The sequence below is a fragment of the Haemaphysalis longicornis genome, unplaced genomic scaffold (genome assembly GCF_048455015.1).
Source record: "Haemaphysalis longicornis isolate Haplotype H1 unplaced genomic scaffold, Haemaphysalis longicornis Haplotype H1 scaffold_12, whole genome shotgun sequence".
Lineage (NCBI taxonomy): Eukaryota > Metazoa > Arthropoda > Arachnida > Ixodida > Ixodidae > Haemaphysalis > Haemaphysalis longicornis.
The window spans coordinates 4,740,188-4,762,683 of record NW_027526225.1 but is presented as its reverse complement, the minus strand read 5'-3'; the positions used below and the strand labels follow the sequence as shown (position 1 = coordinate 4,762,683).

At 46.4% G+C, this 22,496-nt stretch overlaps 2 protein-coding genes and 1 pseudogene across 2 annotated transcripts in view; 2 read left to right on the top strand and 1 right to left on the bottom strand.

The window, feature by feature from the left end:
• LOC144162304 (ubiquitin-conjugating enzyme E2 T-like) overlaps positions 1–2,631 on the top strand; it is a 14,342-nt gene extending 11,711 nt beyond the window's left edge. Inside the window, exon 5 of the mRNA XM_077692781.1 lies at positions 998–2,631. Within this exon, the coding sequence (XP_077548907.1) occupies positions 998–1,075 (78 nt within the window). The 3' untranslated portion in view covers positions 1,076–2,631. The remainder of the gene's footprint in view (positions 1–997) is intronic.
• On the bottom strand, positions 2,461–22,493 carry LOC144162301 (farnesyl pyrophosphate synthase-like). Its single transcript, XM_077692777.1, has 5 exons — positions 22,028–22,493; positions 21,343–21,634; positions 13,462–13,824; positions 9,686–9,898; positions 2,461–3,109 (listed from the first exon to the last, which is right to left on the bottom strand). Exons 1-5 carry the CDS (start codon positions 22,213–22,215, stop codon positions 2,897–2,899), a joined length of 1,269 nt encoding a protein of 422 aa, XP_077548903.1. The 5' UTR covers positions 22,216–22,493; the 3' UTR covers positions 2,461–2,896.
• Positions 10,045–12,143, top strand: LOC144162158 (uncharacterized; annotated as a pseudogene).
• Positions 22,494–22,496: the final 3 nt, after the last annotated feature.

Here is a 22,496-nt window from a genome sequence, read left to right as displayed (position 1 = left end):
GCCCGAGCCGGGCTCGGGCTTGAATTCACAGGCCCGGCCCCTAATAGTTCCGACGCGAAGTGTAGAAAAGAGCATTAAAATGAATATTCTGAGTTTATTTTTGTGCGGTTCTTGATGTTAGTTGTACGAAATGTTTTAAAAACGTGTTTTGGTAGGTCTGATAGTCACTATACTGTAATTTTAATGACATTTTATGTACTGCATCACGATTTTATATTTTGGTGTATAACATACCAAAGACACGATTACAATGAATGCCCCAGCGGGGATAGAATTAATTCAGGCAACCTGGAGCTGCGTACCTATGTCTGTGTACATGTCTTTTATATGTCGCACCAATGGGAATGCGGCTGCCGTGGCCGCGAATCAAACTCACGTGCTAGAGAAGCACTACCGCTTAGCAACCCCTGCAGGTAAAATATTTCAACGCATGTACACATTCGCGGATTCAAATGCGGAGCGAAAAATTTTAGCAATACCAACTTGTGCCACCAAGTGAAGTTGCCAAGAGTCTGGTCATCAGTGTTGATGGTGCCTCTCATTAAGAATACGATCTATTATTACGCCGTTGTGGCGTGAACTGTAGACGACATAAGCTAAACTACGTGCACTTTTAAACCCTTATTTTTTGCATTTCAGTTGATGATGTGCTTGTACACTAGATGCTCCGTCTAACTGCCTGCTACGAAGACACTGAAAAAATATAATAAACAAATTTTCTTCAGTGTCTAAAACTGGGCCTGGTCACACACACGGGGGCCCTCCCTAGGCGCAAAAATAAATGACCGGGCCGATCCGGGCCAGGCTCACTTAAAAATGCCCGGGCCCGGGCTGGGCCCGGGTCGGGCTCGGGCTGGGCTCGGGCCTTAAAATCAGGCCCGTGCAGTGCTCTAAAAGAGGCATTCATTATTACACTGTGCTCAATCCAGTGCCTTTGTCCAGGTTTGAGAACAAAAAGGGATTTTTGAAATTTCTCTTCCCTTCCCTTGCCTGGCAGGCGGACCAGTTCAAGTACCAGAGGGAGCTGTTCAACAGGCTGGCTGCCGAACACACCAGACGCCACGCGTGTGGCTAAGCCCCAAGCAGCTCTGCCGTGGTCCTTTCTCGAAAGCCAAGAACCCGTCACAAGCTTCGATCTGAAACACCTGACCCCCTCTTCCTGCTCTCTACGTTTCAAAGTGTTTGAACATTGTCGGTCACTTTGTGTGTTCCTGTAGCCTCGTGTTCAGATGTTGCATTTATCTTGCTAGTGGAGTTTTGTTTTTCTTTTTCTCTCGTGTTTATCATCTATCCTGTGCACTGTGCACTGTTGACGCACTGGGTGCAGCGAAGCTAACCGCTTGCAGTGCCGTAAGGTGCACTCTCGACCAGTGGGTGTGTTACACTGGGGTAAGCCAGTGTCAGCGAAGGTGTAAAGCAAACCCAAGCCAGGTTAAAGGGGACCTGCAACCAAGACCAAGCATGCAAGTGCTCACTTGTACCGCGGACTCAGACGCAACTGACTCACCTCTTGTCTTTGATGCCCAGTATTAAAATACCCGTCTCTGGTCGCTTGCTGGTGCTGTCAGCGTGCTTATTGATTGATTGTTTATTGAGGACAGTGAATGAGAGAAGCCATAATGTCAATAAAAAGCACCTACCTCTTGTCGTTGTACTAGCAGAGAATGTAGGTGCATTTTTGTGGCTGTTAATCATACGCACTCAAGGCGAGATGCATCCATGTGCCCAACCAGTTCTCATTCATTGCAACGAATAAAGCTTGCCCGCATTTTGATGGGGCGTGTCTTGCTTTCAACAAAACCCTATATCTGCATTCGTCAAAACTGCCCATTTGTGTTTTCGAAATTCAACATACTTTGAAAGCTTTTTCAAAACTATTTGATTCATAGTCGAATCGAATATTGCGTTGTTCACTTTGTCATAAAGTTTCTAATATTCACACCCCTTTACTTTACAGCAATCCCAGAAGTGTGGGAAATGTGCTTCGTCAGTGGGATGTCTTCCGTTAGAGTTATTTCAGTAGTGTGTTTCTGGGCTGTTTCAATCAATTTGGAGGTTCAAGCTTTGAAGCCATCTATCAGGCGGTCGGTATTGTGCGGCAAAGATTGTTCCAATTAGTGACACGGGCAGTACCAATCTTCTGGTGAGGGATTTGGAGTAGAATGATACAATGGTCAGTCCCTAGTGTTTCATAAAGACGCATCCACTCATCCAGGGGAGAAAAAAATAGTGTTGAACTGCCAGACGAGGCTTGCATGCTAAGCAAAATAGTTGCGTATACGGTTTAGTACAATGCCAGCAATGATTTGGCTGGCAGAGGGACTTTGGCCAAGAATTCATTGGTGTTTGTGGAAAGAACGTTCAGATGCCACACATACTCTTGGGAAATGTTGCCCATACAGGCAGGTGTGAACGAAAAGCACACCTCGGCGCCATTTTTCTTCGCGCAAAGACATCTCATGGCTTTTCTACAAAGTATTTTATTGCACGCAAATCTTCCAACAAATCACAAGCTACTATACTGCTGCTGTCACTCACAAAACAGTGTGTGTTCAATTATTTTTTTTTCAGTGATTTTTATCTTCATAGGATCAAACAAAGAAATATACCCACAGCTCTAAAATAAATACGCATCAATCAAAAACTATTTCCACACCATCGCAGGCAATTAGCATCAGTAGTAACAATTGTGACCAACCCCATACACTTATCAAAACCGAGGGATTAATAATAATTATTGTCCTTGCATCCCTGCCATCAAAATGTCGGTGCAAAATGACCAGTATCAACACCAAAAACACTGCGTGCTTGGCACAGTTCAGGAAGGTGGAAAAGATCCCAGCCCGACATAGGTTAGCAGCGCGCACGAGCAGGTCCCTCGAACGAAGGGAGGTGGCTAGGAGGCGGGAGAGTCGAGCCTCAGGAAGGCATCCCGTTGGCTGCACAGCACTTCGGCCAGCTTCGGGGGCAGCTGGCCGATCTGGGCGTCCAGGTCGCGCAGGGCTCCCTCGCGGTACTTGGCGTAGTGGGCCGGCAGGTCGAGTTCCTGGTACACGGCCTTCACCACCGCCTCGTCCGCTCCGCCTGGCACGCCACGCCCCACGTGGGCCTGCGGGGAGAAACGCCGTTTTAGATGCGACTGCATCTCATTCACCCGCCTTGTCCCTCCATACGGCGTTGTTGTTGTCCGTCCACACCCCTCCCCCATTCTCCTCGCCGCGCGAGCTGCGCTCTCCGCCGCTCACCCCCTCTCCTCTCCGATAGTGAACACTCTCTCGCGAGGGGCATTGGATCGGATTCGATTGGATTTGGCTTGGATTGGATTAAAGTGGATTGTGTTGCGTCATAGGCGCGCCACATTGTGTCATAGCCGCGGCGGGGGTTGACGGCACGTTTCACGCGATGGGAGAATCAACCTAACAGAAACAACAACGGAACCCCCTATGCGTCGCACCTACAAACGGGTTCCCGCGAGGGGAGGTGGGAGTAATTTTTTTGAAAGCGAAGCGAAAGCGAAAATGCGCTGTAGAAAAGCCAACTTCCTCTGATGATTACGATGATGATGATTGTGGATGAAGTGAAAGATGGTTGAAACGCTTCCCGTGGTCAGAATCGAACCTGGGTCCCTTGCGTTATGAAGACGTCTATCCCATTGCACAATTCTGCGACAGAGAGGTGCATGGACGTGCAAAATTAGACGGGAAAATCATGCACCCCTTCGTCTGACAAAAACAGTGGTTGAGCGCAAAGATTTCTTAGCGCAAAATCAACTGGCGAAACGTCAAAGTCAAAGCCACTGCGATCAAAAGTCCAAACTGCGTGCGAGTCGAAGTCAAAGCTCAACGAGACAAAGTCTGAACTCGGACGACAACCAGGGACTCCCTCGCGACAAAAATTTGCGTTCGACGACGATCGTCGTCGTTAGATGGAAGGGCACTTGATTTTGTATTCTCGGTGGCTGCACAAAGGTCTTTCAACGGACCTCCAACACATTGAGGCAGTTCTTGGGGGCGACTGGTAACAGCAGCTCCTTCCCCCAGCAATGCAGAAGCCTTTATAGAAGGGCAAATAAAGATGTTTTTCTCTCTCTCTCTCTCTCTTTCAGTCGGAGTGGTGTAGACAACCGTGCTCTGTGAAGAAAAAAAAAAAAGCTCTTTCTGTGTTTTGTTTGAAGTGGAAGAAACACGTACGCCTAGCCAAACAAAAGAGTCCATGACAACTAGAGACATTTTTCTAGCAGCAGGCAGTGTGATAATCAGCATTTTAGCGTCCTCATTATTTTTTTAATTCGATAATAACGTGCGCTGCATAACTGGACGGGGAACACAGACAGTGAAAAAGACAAACCATACGATGATGCGCACCATCGTATGGTTTGTCTTTTTCACTGTCCGTGTTCCCCGTCCAATTACGCAGCGCACGTTATTATTGAATTCAAGACTGTACCAACTAGCCCCTAAACATGCCTTTATTAACCTCATTATTCGCTTGTCCAATGTAGGATGTTTGTACAGACTTCCGCCATCCGGATCAATTCTTTGCCCCCTCATTTTGTCCCATCATGATGTTCTCCACCTTCTCTTAATCTGCTGCTCGGGTGATTGTTCGTCCTCTTGTTCATCTGTACACCTGTTGTCCATCCTCTGCATCAAATGGCCAACCCAATCCCGCTTTGTTCCTTTTGTAATTTAAGCTGGGCTCTCTACTACACCACCATGGTGCCTATTTCCTATTCGTTAGCGTCGATTCCCAGGGATCTTCAGACAGGCCAATATATTCTTTGAAAGGTGCTCATGAAGATTAGCTGGCACCTCAAGAGGGCACTGGCTGCACGCCTCTGTTTTTCAGTGACAGAGGCAGCTTGGCCGTGTCCACATGTTGGTCCAGGAGCATTTTCATTTAGCAAATAAAACAAGGACGAATATGAAGATGGGAAAACAGGAAAGCAGCCCGCACTACAGTGTCCTTTTATTTCCTAAATAACGCACCAGCTTTCCCAAAAAGTCTTGCTGAGTGGTAAATTTTCTACTTCAGATGATTCAATATTTTGTGTCAGGTTGGGCATACTATTGTAAACGATGTATGCACACACTTGAACGTATGACTGGATGGAGACACAGCTATCAAACAGCACAGCAACCAGTTTGCATTGTTGAAGTGACCTTGAAGACAACGTACAACTTCGCTTCATTCAGGGGTGAGACAGCTGCGCATATTGCGCCTTTCTGATACAATTCCATTTTCCTGCGCCAAGCTGCTCCAAAAGCACGAAAATGGCGAAAATTGCGACAAACTGCTCCAGAAGAGCCTCAACGGCACGGATTTTGATGCTCATGTCAGTTTCGGCGGGGACAAAAGCCTCCCGCATCCCGGTCACCGCTTTTATCGTCGGTCAATCGCAAACACAGAAATGGCACAAATAGAAAGACTGAAACGAAGCAAGCGATAGCTTCTAAAACTCGATTCGCTATCCGTCCGGGTTCGCAGAAACGGCCTTGTCGATTAGGCATCGCTGTGGCAACAAACATGGCCGCCGCCTGATCTGGCTGCTACCAACGCGCTCAGTGCGTATCGTCGATATTTTCCCTTGTTTATTTTACGCTATCAGCTGAGTTCCAGTCTATTCATTCTATCTGTTGTGGCTCTGAACAGTGACGTTAACGCAAGGATATGGTTTGAGATTGGTGCCAGATTACGGGAAGTTGGGCGGCTCGAAAAAAAGTTCATTGGAATGTGGGGCCTACGATACGACTTCGGCGTAGTTTGTCCTTGAGTGCGAAACGCAATGCGCGCGTCTATAATAGGGTTCGTGAAGTGAATTTTTTGGCTTGTTGTGCTGTTGTAAAATGTTGAGGTGTTGCTGTGCTTCGAAGCGCGATCGCAAGCCTCGGGGATGGAACGGTCGACACGAAAGTTGCGGGCTGTGCTGCGGCGCCGCGACCTGTTCAGGCAGCGCCCAATAGCTGCAGGACTACATGGTTGCCATAGAACGCGACTATAACACTTGATGTATGCAAAGTGAAATTTAGTGCCAAAATCTAGGTGGATAAACATTAACGCTATTCAAATGACCATAGGGTGAACCTGCGCCCCGGGGACTGAAACGGGTAAGCTGGTTGGGCTATGCGACCGTTAGCTCGAAGCTGCTCAACTGTTGCCGTGACTACACTCGTTCGTACAACACAGCCTGGGATTACAAAAATAATAATTTTAGCATTAAAACAGCAAAAAAAAAAAAAAAACGCCACAATTGTGGAGGCCTTAAATTTGATAAGAGTTTTAGCAGTCCGTCTGTTCCGTCGTGTACGTAGTTACCGTGCTCACCGGGACTCGTCTGGGCACTTGGGCATTCGTAGCCGTAGAAGGATTAGTTGCCCGCGCATCCTCGCCCTTCCGCGTGCGCAGGCGCAGACCGGTCCGGTAAACCCGGTAACAAAGTAACCGATAGAACAGACGGACTGCTAAAACTCTCTAATGTTAATGGCAGTTCTATTGTCAGTGTTGCGTGCAGGCGCAACACAATAACACCAGTTAGGAAAAAGGTAGTGCAGTTAGTACTTTGTGATACTCTTAAAAACTCTTTCAGGTAAGGCTGTTTGAGTGTTCTGTGTATTCAAAACTGATTGAAATGTGCACTTGACCCTGCCAATTGCTGAAATAATGATTTTTTAAGCTCACAAGACGATGTATTAAATGTCCATAACTGCTCCAAATCAAGATTCTTCTGCTCCAAAATCGAAATTTTGCTGCTCCGAAAACTGCTCCCAAATCTGTTTGGGCTGTCTCACCCCTGTTCATTCGATACATTGCCTCGTTGAAATAATGCTCGTGCTGAATTTTACACAAACTTCAGTCAAACACGCTACGATCTAAACAAAGAGTTGATGACTCATTAGCTACTTTCTTGCCAAGGCAAAAATAAAAAACATGCTCGCAGGTCTGCCATAAAGATGCGCACTGTACAATAAGTCATCCTACGTAACGTGTTCATGTATTTCCTCACTGTCCATTGACAGACTTCAGGGAAAGCACGAATGAGGCAGCAACAATCTTTTTCTTTTCTGCAAAGTAATGTGCAAGCACAGGGCTCCCATCTGCCTCTGCTTGCCTCACTCATATGAAGTTATTCATGCAGAACAAAAGTTCATTTGCATTACTGCCCATAACACTTGTGCCAGGCAAACTAAAGTTAAACCTGGATGTAACGAACCTCTGTGTAACGAATTCCTGGATTTAATGTAGTTTTTTCAATTCCCCATTGCCAGCCCCATTGAAACCAATGAGTTTACAACCTCTATGCAACGAAGGCGTTGCGACGGTTAACTTTGATGTAACGAATTCGCTATGCTGACGAGCCATTGTTTTTTTTGTCCTTTTTCTGAAAAGCCGGCGGGAGAAATGCACTAACTTAGCAAACTTCGCCTCTACTGCGAACTGATGATTTATTGATTCTGGGGTTTAACGCGCCGACGCAACGCAGGCGATGAGGCGCGCCGTAGTGGAGGGCTCCGGATTAATTTTGACCACCTGGGGATCTTTATCGTGCACCGAAATCTCGTACACACGGGCGTTTTTGCTTTTCGCCTCCATCAGAAAAGCGGCCGCCGCGCCGTACGGCAAACTACCGTGCGTTTCCAGCGTGAGTGCGGTGTCGGTTAGGTGCTACGCCTGCCGGTCGGTGTGTAGTCGCGGGTCTCCACTGCCTTCTGTGGTGTAGGATCATCGGTGATGAGTTCTGCTGCCAGGAAGCGATAAGTTTAGTCATTTCAAGACAAGCTCGCAATTTTAAATGCCGTCTCTGCCGGCGAGATAAAACGACGGAGCCTCCCAGTAGGATATCCTATCCAGCACCCCCTCAACAATTTTGAGTGCGGCAAATTGCATCAAGTCCGCGAAAAAGCGCCCTTTCAGCATAAGTTTGGTTCTTGAAACGGGTTAAGGCACCGAAAAGTTTCAACAGGCAAGAGTGGTACTTTAGTTACGTTTGGGAATAAGTGACCTTGCGTCTTTGGCTTCTCATGGGAAAGCAGCAGGCACAAATCACACAGCCCTTCACTGTGAATTAAATCCTTGAATTAAGGCTGAGTACCACCACTGATGTCCAGCATTTTGGTTTCATTTCTGCTCCATTCACTCGAGCCTTAACTTAAAACCTGCATGTAACGAAAACCTGGATGTAACGAACAATTGCGAATTTTTATCAAGTTATATCCAGGTTTCTGTATTCCCCACATGTTCATTGGCCGTTTCATGGCTGCTGCCTACATTCCAAAGAAACAGATGGAGCAGCTCCCAAGCACCACTTGCGTTCAGGTCTACCCCCTCAAGCTCTGGATCGCCAATCTTCGAAAACAGACCCGCAAGGGCAGCCCCATACCTTTTTTTGTCACAGGGTATCCAAAAAAGTGGCACAGAAACACCAGTTAAGTGCTGTGAGAAAGAAATCTGTCCGTGTAGCGTCGAAAGCTCGCACAAGGAGGCAGACACTTGACTGCGTTTCAGTCAGTGAGAAAGAAGTAAAGTATGTGGCGGTGATGATTGTGGGATTCTTAAACCCCTGAGGTTGACAGAGACTTGGTAAAGAAAGCCCAAGAAGCTGGACGATCTCAAAGGGTCCTGGAAGTTTAGAGTCTTTCTAAAAAGGAGCAATGAAGACAAAACACAAGTTTGTGGTATTCGAAATATTTCGTGTTTTATAGTGCCCCCAGCGCTTGTCCAAATGCAAACGATGCTTTATTCACTGAGAAATTAATAATTTAAGTAAAAATTTTGATTTTCCTGCTAAATTGTGCATTTTCATGGTCTGCAATGACATCACAGGAACCGACCGTTCTGCAGCAGATTGGAAGCCTTGTTTTACCGTTAGTGAACCTAGATGGCGCCACCATACGTGGCAAGCCGTTTTTTTGCCTTTGACAGTATTTAAACCTGGCTTGTTTTTGTTCAGGGAGAAAATAATCGTTTCGTGAAACATAGTGCTCGCTCGACACATATGGCCATGTAAGATACCATTGCTTGCGTCAATCACCCAGTGTCATCTGAGACAACCCCAAAGCCCCGCAGTGCTGTGCAGCTAAACCAAGCATAGTGCGTGCAGTACCAACAGCAGTACGCATCGGTACTTCTATGTTTACGTGTGCTTTCGTAACTTCCACTGTTTGTCCCACTGTTCTTACTTATATAAAAAGAATGTGCCCTAAATTTAAGCACAAATATTTAATTTGGCAAGCTTATAAATGCTGCCTAATTTGAGTTTGCTTTTGCCGCCCTCCGCCAATTGCAGAGCTGGCTAGTATGACATGATAGGTTCTGTTGCGGGAAATGAGCGAGTGGGTCGCATGGCCATTCCCTTTTTTCCTAATTACGTAGCTTATTTGAGCAAAATTTACATTAAAATGTGTTTCAGTATGATTCTAATGAGGCAATCTTTCGAATGAACCAAAATGTGCTTTGTCTGCATGGCCCCTTTAAGGCTAACTTCTTCTTAGAGACGTCTATTCCTCCTCCTCCTCCTTCAGATAAGGGAGATAATTATCAAGCGGTTGGAAGGTTCCATTGCGGCTGTGCCGATCGCAAAAACATGATTAAGCATCAATGATGGTGACGTCCCTGGTGGGTGATGCCAGATTCTACCATGACGTCAACGTTGACAAGCCAACGGAAGCGGGCCACTCCTCTCACTGACCTGTATGCGCTCGGCCTGGCCGGGGGAGGCGAGGCCCAGGGCGGTGACCAGGAGCCAGCCGCACTTGCGGTCCACGATGTCGGTGCCCACCTTGCCGATGGCCTCCGGGCGGCCGTAGCAGTCGATGTAGTCGTCACGCACCTGGAACAGCCGCCCAAGGGACAGCGCCGCCGCCTGGGCCTGCCCGTGCAGCAACACGTCCTCCACACCCGCCTGCAACAGTGGAAGGGGGGGGGGGGGGGGGGGGGCCACACCTTCAGGGAGACTGCCCCTCCAACTATTACATGTAGGACGCTTTTTTAATGGGCTCTAACACCGCTATTTTTCTAAATAAACACTAGCGCCACCCTACACTGAATTAAACAAGCATCTGCCTTGATGCGTGCAAGCCTACACAGTGCTCGTTCTTCGTTTTGCCGCGTGCGGGACTGCACCCTCCGGGCGAACGCACACTCTGTATGAAAGACGCCATGAAGCCGAAGAAAAAGTTAGTAATGACACTTTATTTGCTGTCGAATAATTTCAATAATGTGTCGACCGGCTCATAAGAGCTGGGAAATTAACAAGGCTTAGTTGTGTTTGTCAAAATGCAGGAGGTGATAAGTTATGATGCGCTAAACCAAGCCGTCCTATATTTAGGACACTGGGCAAATAAGGCGCCAGTTGGCGATGTGGTTGACCAGAAGCAACCGCTATGTAATTTTACCATGTGCATAAGCACAATACTGCTTCTTTCACGCGCCGCTTGTGGACACGGTACGCCACCTGGTGTATGATAGACGAATTGTAGAGTTTGGGTCGTTTTTTTCGGTGGGTATTTTTAAAAGGCTTTGATAATGCACACGTGTCAGTTCGCCGTTTTTTTTTCTCTCCGCCTTCCTGCATGGCTCCCGTCTCTAACTCTATAATAATACCCCCAAAAGACATGCACTGGCGAACATTTACGCTAAGTAGATAATATGAATTCGAGCTGATCCCGTTTTATGCTTTTTTTTCAGGGAGGGAATACCATGTCTGATGTTTTATGCGGAAACACCACCACCGAGAATTTTGAACGATGTCTTAGACCTTGTTGATGCTGGTGGCAGCGGGCCCTCCACACTGGCAATATTGCCACCTGACAATTTCGCTGCCACAGTGACTGACGAAGAACGCGGGGATGAAAATGACACTGACATGGCTCGCTTGCCTGGAAGCGTCTTTCGAGCGGAAATTGTTGGCCTGGACAATAAATCAAGAGAATCCGCCAACGAGGGTGAGCAAGCCAAAGGGGTAAAAAAAAATCCAGTGCAAACTGGAAAAAGAGCGACTTGAAGACAAAGCTATCGCAAAGTGAGTGGTTGGCCAACGAACAGGATGAAAGTTTCCTCACTCTGGTCGATGCATTCAAGAAATTCTTTGATGACGATGTCATCGCACTTCTTGTGAAGGAAACTAACCGCTATGCAGACCAAAAAAATCGGAGCCTAGGAGTGACAGAAGAAGAAATGAAGTGTGTCATAGGCGCGCTTCTTCTGAGCGTGCCTGTGCCTCGCCAGAGAATGTTGAGGGAAATTTCGGAAGACTGCCACAACGAACTTGTTGCGAACTCTATGAGGCGTAACCGTTTTGAAGCAGTCTTTTCAAATCTGCATGTTGCGGACAACGACAGCCTGCCTCAGGACGACAGATCAGCCAAGATGCGGCCGTTATCCGAGTTTTTGAATCAGAAGTTTCTTTTGTACGCACCACTTTCGGAATGCTACCGCATCGACAAAAGCATGTGCGAATATTTTGGAAAGCACGGGTGTAAACCTTTCACGAAAGGAAAACCAATCAGATTTTGATACAAGCTGTGGTGCCTGTGCACACGTCTCGGCTATTTGTTGCCAACTGAGCCCTACCAAGGAAAATGTGGCGTGGTCACTGAAAGCAAACATTACCTTGGTCTCGGAGGTTCCGTTGTGGTGGACATGGTTGGCAGGCTCGAGGCTAAAACTGATCTCTGTTTTCGCGTGTTTTCTGACAATTTCTTTGCGAGCTTGAAGCTTGTTCGAAAATTGCCCACTTTGGGCGTGAAGTGCAATATAACTGTCCATGAAAACAGGATCGAAAACTGTCAACCACTGGCACAAAGGAGTACGAAAGGTAAAGAACGAGGCACATTCGATTTATGGACAGTGATAGCGAAATAATTGTGTGCCGGTGGGTGGACAATAATGTTGTTACTGTTGTTTCAAATGCGCATGGTGTGGAGCCAAGGCAGCAGGTGAAACGATATTCAAGAGAAAAAAAGGCAAAAGTTGCGGTAAACCAGCCGTTACTGATTGCTAAGTACAATGCCAACATGGGAAGGTGTAGACACAATGGACCAAAACATCTCCAAATACCGGACAACCATGAGAGGAAAAAAGTGGTACTCATCTCTGTTTACATACCTTCTCGATGCATCTGTGAACAATGCTTTGCAGCTGTATAAGCTGAAGAATGGGAACATCGAGCATCTTTCCTTTCGGAGGTCTGTTGCAATGGCCTACCTCAAGAAATATGGATCCAAGCCCTCCCGTGAAAAAGCCGGCCAGTCTGCCATTCAGGCAGAAAGTCGTTGTGACCGCACTGATCATATTGTCATTCCTCAAGTCAAGCAGACAAGGTGCGCTCATTGCCACGAGAAGACAACAACTCGTTGCGAGAAGTGCAACGTGGGTGTGCACGTGAAGTGCTTCAAGGTATACCACACCCGCACATAGCACCCCTAAAGCCCAGTGTCCTACATGTAGGGCGGCTTTGAAAATAGTGTTGCCTTGAAGTGAGTGTAAATAAAAAACGGTACGCTTCGTTAAGAGTGCAAGTGCCCTTTTTGTAACCAAAAATATTGGTTTTGCCATGTTTCCTGAGTTTGGGCATATATGGGTTAAGATCACTCAGCATACAAGAGAGAGAGAAACACACCAAAACCACTGTACTGATTTTCGGTGTCGCCGCATAACCGATCAGCTCGACTTGCATCACGACCAGTGGTGACAACCGTATTAAAAATAACCAGGAGTGGCGACATCTGTGTTCACATTTTCACCATCGCACATCCCATTAAAGCAAAGCTTTAGTACAAATTTAGTACACTTAGTACCATTGTACGCCAATACGCTTTGCAGGAAAGCCAGCTTCCTCTGATGATGCTGATAAATGATTGTGGGTGAAGTCAAAGAAAAAAAAAAGCACTCTCTGTTGCCAAAATCGAACCTGGGTCCCTCGCTTTATAAAGCTGGCGTCAATCCAAGTGCTCCATTTCGACATTGTCGAAACGAACGCCAAGCAGCAGGTACCGATTCATGCCGTACACCCCAAACCCAAACATTAGGCCTTGAGTGCACTCCCGAGAGTGGCTGTGGGTATTCTACAAAAGCAGTGTGTACCTCCAGGGTATCACATACTCACAGTGTGGGATTGGCCTACCAAATAGTCAATCCCGAGAGTGTTTCGCGTTCAACCATCGTCGTCGTTAGACGGGGGTGTGCATGATTTTTTTTTTTAGAATGCAGCATGTAAGAGTGGTCTATTTGTGTTCTTACTGAGGTTCTTTAATTTGAGGCCTCAAACTCACCGCGGACAATCCGCGGGTAGTGCAGCAATTCTCCGCGCCGTAGGAATAAATGTCAAAAACGAATGCCGGATTGCTTCTCAGGGAGTCCACGGGCGAGTCCGAAACTGCAAATCGGTGAGCCCCAGCAAGCCAATCTATGGACCTAGAACCTGCATTTTGTCTTTAGAGAGTCACAGTGAAAGGGCCTCCTCACCAGCAGCATTCCGGCGCGCATGGGCAGCACAAAGGAGTAGAAGCCCGTCTTGAAGTCCACGGTGGCCCAGTAGCGGTCGATGGACGGCCTCTCCAGCGCCTCCGCCGCCATGGAGGACACCATGTCTAGCTCCTGGCCGAGCACGGTGCGGAGGTCGGCCTCGTGGAACAGCTCAAACAGGGCCAGGTAGCAGGGCATGGACCTCAGCCGCTGCCTCAGCACCCAGCCCACGGCCTTGTCCATGAACAGGGCGTCGTTGATGGCGCGCATGCCCACGTCCGGCCGCTTGTGCCAGCACGGCTGGCCTCGGCGCAACAGCGAGTTGTCCATGATGTCGTCCAGGACCAGGAAGTAGCACTGCAGCTGCGCACGCACGGCCATCATCATCATCATCACCAGCGTATCTACGCCCACTGCAGGGCAAAGGCATCTTCCATTAATCTCCAATTATCCCCGTCCTGTGCTAACTGCGACAAATTTGTCCCCGCAAACTTCTTGATCTCATCTGCCCATCTAACCTTCTGCCGCCCCCTGCCACAATTGCCTTCTCTAGGGATCCACTCTGTTACCCTTGATGACCAATGGTTGTTATCTTGCCTTCGCATTACATGCCCTGCCCACGTCCATTTCTTCTTCATTTCTACTAGCATGTCTGTAACACGCATTTGTTCCCTGACCCACTCCGCTCTCTTCTTGTCCCTTAACGTTACACCTATGATCTTCCGCTCCATTGCTCGCTGAGCCGTCCTCAATTCAAGTTGAACCCTCTTAGTGAGCCCCCAAGTTTCTGCCCCGTAGGTGAGTACTGGTAAGATGCAGCTGTCATGCACGTTCTTCTTCAGGGACAATGGTAGGCTGCCATTCATCATCTGAGAATGCCTGCCCAATGCACTCCGCCCCATTCTTATCCTTCTGATTATCTCTGCTTCATGGTTGGGATGAAAGGTCACGGCTGAACTCCGGTTAAACGTCAGCACAGCATAGTTTTACAAGTATAAGTGTGTACACCGTTTAACCTTTGCCTACTCGGCAAACTCCCTCCTTCCCTCCTTACCCACAGCTGGAGGCCAGATCACACCATACAGCCAGCCAATCACAGGCAAAGGGAAGGGAACGGGAAGTTAGCTCGCTGCGTATACCGTCAGCCCAGTATGGTTTTAAAAGTATAAGTGCGTGGACATCAACACCGCGAGCTCAATTCCTGCCCTCCAACACGTTTCCTATACAGGAGGATGCAATGATTACAGGCTCAAAACCACAAGGTCAGCGAAGGCTAAAGAGCGCAAAACAAAACAAAAGTCAAAGCCGCTTTCTTAAGAAAAAGATGGTTGAAACGCAAAGCTGCCCGAAGCGTGTCGGAATGGTGCAATCGTATAGACATCAGCTTCATAACGCAAGAAACCCAGGTTCGATTCTGACCACGGGAAGTGTTTGTTTTTCTTGAGGCGCTTGATGTGCCTCTGCTTATCATCATCATCATCGCCGTTTTCTGAAACCCACTGTGTAAAGGTGGCCTTCCTGCAGTGCATTTCAGTTTTAAAATCTATGGTGTAAGTGAGGCGTAGAAAGCGTCGCTTTAAAAATGAGATAAAAGTGGTGTGAAGTATATGTACTAAAATTAAGGAGGTAAGAGTTAAATGGTTTAAGTGTTAGGATGACTGGTGAATAGGGCCAGGTTGTGACTATGCGTGATATGAAATGTGTAAAAAGCTGAGCTCTACTAAACACTTAAAAATTCACTTAGACAATTAACACACGGGGTGGTGCTTTACTCTCAATCCACAAGGAGGCAGTGTCCTCTGCTTCATCAATGTTCCTGTTCTGGGAGCATTTCATGAAATTTTTTTTTTTTTCTGAACATATTGTCAGAGAAAAGATGTGCCTCAAAGTTTAGTTTGCAACAATGAAATAGTACCTTTGCAAAATCACAGAATCACAAAAACCGAGAATATCACTTTCAAGAGTAGAAAAATGGCGTGTCAAAGACAAGACAGGATGGGACAGTAAGACAAAAGAGCATGCTTTTCGAGCGAAGAGAACTAAGCATGCCAAGCAGGATTTTTCGAGCACAGATCAATCTGTCCACAAAACAGTGTTTGTTACAGTGGCATAACCACTTGTCTGTTGCACCTCAGACAGCAAAGTTGCTCATGTCTTTTGGGGCATGATAATCACAAACAAAACAAGAACCCATGAGTCACATTTGGGCAAAAGTAAATTCAGACGACTTTCATTGTTGTTAAAATTGTCTCATTTTGCCTTGTTTTATATTTGGAAATCCCGCAGCTGTTGAGCGATTTCAAACAGTACAACAGTAATCCTTCACCTTTTTCTTCCTCGATTGTGAACCTCTACACCCACCAGACGCAAAAACTGCACTGTACCATAAGTTATAACATAAACAAAGCCTGGCCAAAACCATGAAAAAAGGTATACTTAGGTCATTTATAGCCACATACCTAACAAACACGTGTGCTAAAAGCATTCAAAGGTCAAACACAACAGCCTTGAATGAGATGAGTTAACAGGCGATCCGCTAGCGGAAACTGCGGATGGGGTGGTTAGGACGTAGCAGCTGTCTTTTTCAAAGCACATGGCATGTGATTGCATTTTTATGAACTACGACGAAAACACTCACCCTCTTTTTCAGTTCCAAATTTTTTTTTTTTTAGCTAGCTTTCCGTTTTCAAACATGCCTTGTTTCCTGTATTCCCATATACGTGTTGCACGTGCATATACGCTGTGCATATATTCACAGTTGTATACATATGCACATGCATATTTAGGAGGACGTCTCCCTTGATTGCAAAGCACTGTGAGCTTCGGCTATTACCATCTGTACAAATCACAAAAAGCAAGATGTGGGCCGGGTACTGCATGCCTAAAATGTAGAAAGATTAAGCGGGACTTGCAGTTTGGTGCAACTGGTGCAGCACTGTAGTTAAAAGATACCAGTTTCATAAGCTATTCTGTCATCCCCTCCATTATGCACTTAGAACTGCCACATCTAGCCAAAGTATTATGTTCTCAAAAAAAGAAAAAAAAAGCTTGAAATTGCCCTTTTTTAAACTTGCTATCTGTCTTTAATCTAATATTTCGTTCAAAAGTGGCACAGCACGATTATATTCATTAGAGCTCCAACACCGAAACACCTGTAATCAATATGAAAATTGCTGACACAGTTCTAGCCAGCATTTGTTTCACAGCCAAAGAAAAGTTCCCCGGCCAGCGGGTTCAGCCCAGGAATACTACTTGTCTAGGGGCAGGCTACCTACTAATTTAGCAGGCCAGTGCTAATTTAGAGGCACTGTGAGTGAATGATTCTTAAGCCTTTTGAGCTGTCAAATAACTGGCTCTTTCATAGCTAACGAAATAAGAAGTGAGTACCTAAGGTTAATAATATAGGGTTGTGTGAACAATGATTTTTGCTTTTGAAGCAAATACCAAATGATTAAGTTCAAATAGTTGTGAATCGAAGCAAATGTTCAGCGATATACCGCACAAACACTGAAACTTACAATTTCTCAGGCATGCTTCAGTGACTAGCCCGCTGCACAAAAGAAAATGCTAATTTCAAAGAGTTTCCAACATTTATCTGCCGCACAAAACACGTACAGAAGCCATCCTGACGCTGTAAATTTTATTGATGATATATTTTACCATACATTATGCTGCAACCAGCCTGTGACATGGATTATTGCATCAACACCTTCTTGGCATGAACGCTCTATCTCAATGTCTAGGGGTGCAAAGCTAGAAAAGTTAATTAGTTTTCCTATGTACTGTGTAAAAAACAAAGAACATTACAGGTTAAAAGAAGGTCTACTTGGTGTGTAGTCTGACCAGAAAACAAGAGACTGTGTCAGTATGCCGATGGGTTTTCTTATCTCGAGTGTTGTCTGGTGGAGCTCGAGTCTGACCACGTTATTGGGATGCAAAAATAGAAGCACCAGGACGGAGTTATTCCAATGCCAAGGAGATAAGAGATAACAACAATAACGTTCCCCTTATCCTATAGGTCTGTATTGGCTATGCGTAGCAGGAGAGCCTGTTGCTGCAACCAGATGCACTCAAATTGCAGACCCTCAAGCTGTGATACATCTGGTGCCCACCTAGCTCTAACCCATTGCAAGGACTATAATTTGCATGCTGTTTTGGCGGGCATTTCTCGTTTTAAACGAGGCATAACTTCATACCTCCGAATTACACAGCAGCAGGCAATTTGTCTTTTTGAACTTCGAAGTAATTCAGATCTTTGAAGTACTAATCCGGGGTACTTTGAAAATATCCAGAGCTTTAGGACAGTGGTAGTTGAGTCAAATACAAATAGAATATTGTGTTATCCACTTTGACATTCGAAAGTTTTGAATATTCGCACATTCCTATTAACATTAAGTCGCATTGCCAAGGGCTAGCTAGCCCTACAAGTTAGCTCAGTTAGTAGAGCGACTATCTTGAATGAGCAATGGTATTGTCCTAAAACCACAGGCCAGAACAAATTGTTCATTGGTAAAACGTACGAGGCACTGAAGCACACATGGACACTGGATGCATTTAGGTTGACCAAGTTTCTATTGCTTGCGTTCTCACTCTCTCTCGGAAAATTCCCTACAAGTCATTAGTACAGCTTTGGCGTCGTCGGTAATTTTACTGCGTGCAATTTCTCAAACGCAGCAGCAAATCCTAAACGAATCTGACCAGCACGTCCAGAGATACTGAGGGCGACAGTTGACCTTGGGGTAAAAAGGAAGTCGCGCGTTTTGGAGACAAGGAAAAAAAAAAAAAGGGCAACTAGAAATAGGCACAAAAAAGGTCACGCAGAGTGGGACAGCTGTCGGGGTGCTACTTGAGACACAAATAACACAATGCCTTCTAAATAAGTGTCCCTAACTGCTTTTACCACTGCCATTGTGCTGTTCACCCTTTGCCTGCGCATACAAAAAGCAACTCCCACTTGCACGTAAAGACCGAGAGCCGCTCCCTTCCACCCTGCACTTTGCAATGGTGACAAGATAAAAGTTATCATGCAAGAAACAGCACTTGGAAGATGAGTGCTAGGGAATGCAGTGTATGCTTTGTGCGAATGAAGTACAAGTGTATGCAGCGTATACTTTGTGCAATGCGTACAAGTTCTGCTGTCAGTTTCACACTGGTGGAGCCCTCTGGATGATAGCATCATTGTAGTGATCTTTATCAGCCTGTTGATGGCACCTCTGAGTGAGGAGCTTAGAAAGGCTAGCCTACTGGTCACCACTCTTCCTCACTGTGCAAAAATGAGAGTCAGAAGAAAGACTGATTGGGTAGACACATATACTATCGCACCCTGACCTGCCAGAAATGTCTATGCCCGGGGTAATTTTTTATCTCAGCTCCCTTTGTCTCCTGTGTATGCACAGTACACATATCCAGTTGTGGCAGTCAACAGATATCGCTGGCAGTGTGGAATGGCAGCTCCAAGGAAGCAGAAATATCAGGAAAAGAAGACAATGCAGGCAATACAGGAGGAAAAAAAAAAAAAGACAGACGGTTCTTCCACAAAGTGAACCCATATGTTGCGTGAGCAGGTTTCTCTCATTTCTATCGTAACTGTTTGTCTGATGACTGTTTACGTGATTATTTATTTAGATATTCATCTTACCTTAGAGCTCACTTTAAGACAGCACAACAGTGGCATAGCCAAAAATATTTTTTGGGGGGGGGGTGTTACACACCAATAGTAAAAAAAAAAAGCAAGAACCTGTGCCTCCAAAAAATTTTAATAATTTTTGGCTTTAATCCACCGACACCCTTCTAATTTTTATTTTGACATTATAGTATATCAATTCGGTGGGTAAACAGCACAGGCAAAAAAATAGGGTGAAAAAAAGGGGAGGGAGGGGTGGGGTGCTCAGAAAAAATCTGAGCGTGTTCTGACACCGAAACACGCCCCGCTGGCTACACCCCTGGAGCACAATACAGTACATTATTGAATGACTATTTGATTTCACATCGCATTCACTGGGATCGCTACTGTTGCAGTGTGCATATCTAATTACTATCTAATTGCTTATGCTTTTATTTATTATTATCTATTTACTTATTTATCTTATCTTTTAGCCCACTTCAATGGCACACAATTGCAAACTTTATTAAAAAAAATGCACATAATACATGGGATGATGCAAGTAAACACCAACGATTAATTATCAACTGAAGCGGTGAGCAAAATATATACTTTAGCCAAGATGCACTGATTACCCAATACACACATAGGGAGAAAATGATTTGCAAAAGGTCAGGGAAAAAAAAAAAAAGAACAAAGATTTTGTAAAAACAGGCTTCCTTCGACGAAGTAGAGAGATGAAAAACAAATTTCAAGGACACTTTTGACGGTTTCCTAGATTTGCGCAAAAAGAATTTGAACTCCCCTCTCAATCCTTCTTTTCTCTTTTCTTTCGGTCAGAGTGACGTGCCACATACCATCTGATACAGCGGCAAATCGCAGCCGCAGTCACAAAAGCTAGCCACTAGAAGTTGCCAGATGCAATACACATCTGCGTGCACATGCGTGCATGTTTACGACGTTGACCATTTATTTACAGTCTGTCTAACAAGAAATCAGTTTTCTTTGAGATTTACGACATCACTAGTAATTGGTGTATTTTGTTCCACAGATTTCTTAAAATTTCCAATTTAAAAATGAGCTACTTCCAGAGCATGCACTGTATTTTTAAACTAGATGCATTCATACACACACAAAAGAAAAGACCAACTTGAGCCTTGCCTTCAGCATGTTTTTAAACCTGACTGTTAAAGCTTTTCAAGAAATAAACAAAAAGTCTTCTCAACGAGAGGGCGCAAATTAACAGTACAGTTACTTATGTTGATGCATTACCCCAACGGCCAAGTCAGATTATTTTTTTTAAATTTTGGGTGTTTAACGCGCTGACGCTACACCGGACCTGTGAAGCGTGCTGTAACGGAGGGCTCCGGATTAATTTTGACCACCTGGAGATCTTGAACGTGTGGCAAAATATCAACACACGGGCATTTTCACTTTTTGCCTTCATCTGAACCCATGACCATGTCAACATGGGGTTAATTAATCACTCACACACCAACAAGGCTACGAAATTGCATCACTGTGAAGGGATACAAATTAATTTAGACCACCCTGGAAACTTTGAAGTCCACCGAAACGTCAACACAGCCAAAAGAGCAGGCCTGCCATGACGTCAACTCAGCAGCAATGTCTTTTGACCATTCACGCCATTTGAACTCATAACGTTGAATGTGAGTCGCCTCTAGGCACCGCACAGTTAAAGCGCAGCCAAGGATGACTGATTTCCACACTTTCGACCCACTCTACAGCCTATAGTTGTGCTTGTATCAGGAGAAAGCACCCAAGCCAACTACTTTATGCAATGTGGAGGGACTGGATGCTGCCTTCGTAGTCAAGTTCCTGGATAGTTCAATAAAACGCGTTGTTGGGCTAGTTGGTATATACTGAAAGAGAGGCTTAGTGCAAAAAAGACGAGGACGGTGGCGCCTGTCTCGTCTGCCACTGTCCTCATAATTTTTCCGCCAAGCCTCCCATTCATCCTGGACAGTTGTTCGCTGTGGCAGTCTGAGCTCCCTCTGATGCGATACACCCCAGAAGAGTTGAAACTTGGACCACCCGGTACATAACTCCGAAAGAAAGCGGCAGCAGAACAGGACCGGACGAGAAGTAGACAAACACTTGCGCTTTCCTCAAGCGCAAGTATTTGTCTGTTGTGCTGCCGCTGTCTTTCGAGGCGATACACCCTTAAACACGTTTGCCCTTGTGCCTGGTTGCTGGCATATGAACGTCACCGTTCCTGCACCAATCACCAGCTACGTTAGGAGCGGGTGCTTGCTCACCAGCTCGACGCACCAGCCGACCAGGCACGCCTGGTGTAAGTAGGGTGCATCATCGTCCGCCAGGAGCTCGTACGTTTGGACCACGGCAAGCAGTCGACCGCGCTTGCCTCCGGGTAGGTTGTACTCCAGGGCCTCGCGGAAGGCGGCCATGGCCTGGGCCAGCCCCGGCTCGCCGAAGTCCGTCCCCAGCACAGTCCTCAGCAGGTCCTCCCTCGCCTCGCACACTGGCAGGTCGCTCGCCGAGGAGACCCTCGGCAGACGACGTCGATCGCTGGCCATACTTTGCGCCGTACTGTGTAGCAAGAGACACGAACGCACAACGGCACCGGAAAGTTTTTTTTTACGCGCTCTTTCAGGAAGGGGGAAGTTTTGGTCGAGAGTACGGTCACCACGCATATAGATCTGCTAGACAAATAGCGCGCCAACAAGGCCACCGGCACGTGTACTAAATCGAGCCGAGGTTTACAAACCACCGAGGAAGGCTTCAACCAGAGGCGATAAATAAGTGCTTAACCCGTGACTGTCGATTGCCTCAACATCTATACTTTGTATACAACGAATACGACTAGTGAATTATATAGCAGTCGCCACGACGTCGACAACAGCGCATGCAGCGATGCGCGTAGCTCGCGATATGCGCATATAAAGTGAGGAAAAAAGGAGCTCCTCTGGCGCGTGTTCTTACCTGCTGCCTGCAGCAAGCACCGACGTGTGTAGGGAGTATCCTGCGGCGACGGATTGCCCATTCTGACTCAATGCCACCGGCAACAGCAGCTGCTGGTGTCGCCGGCGAGCCGAAAGTAACTTGCACGTAGATGCTGAGCCGTAGCGCGGCGTACACCTTCGCACTGCGGTCGCCGTTAGATTCCACATGTCTAGACAAACACTCCACGCCTCGGCGTGGCCCGCCTGGACTCCGAAAAGTTGCACGGAGGTGGTTGGCCTCTCTTGACCTAGACCTCAAAAAGCCCCTTCCACGCTGATCAGCTGCTGGAGCTACGGGTTTGGAAAACCCGCTTTCCGGGGGCGGTGGGACCTTGACGAGTCGACGCGGTATCGGCAATATCGGTGAAAAGCGGTGTCAGACAAAGCAGACATCTCCAACAACGAGCAAATCTCTCGACAACCACTCGCTTTCGCGTTCCGTTTTTTCA

Excerpts from the sequence above, each read along its gene's own strand:
- LOC144162301 (XM_077692777.1), bottom strand. The coding sequence starts at position 22,215 with ATGTGGAATCTAACGGCGACCGCAGTGCGAAGGTGTACGCCGCGCTAC. Across the intron at positions 21,635-22,027 it reads GTGCTTGCTGCAGGCAGCAG|TACGGCGCAAAGTATGGCCA; the intron begins GTAAGAACACGC and ends CTTGCTACACAG. Across the intron at positions 13,825-21,342 it reads TCGGCTGGTGCGTCGAGCTG|CTGCAGTGCTACTTCCTGGT; the intron begins GTGAGCAAGCAC and ends GTGCGTGCGCAG.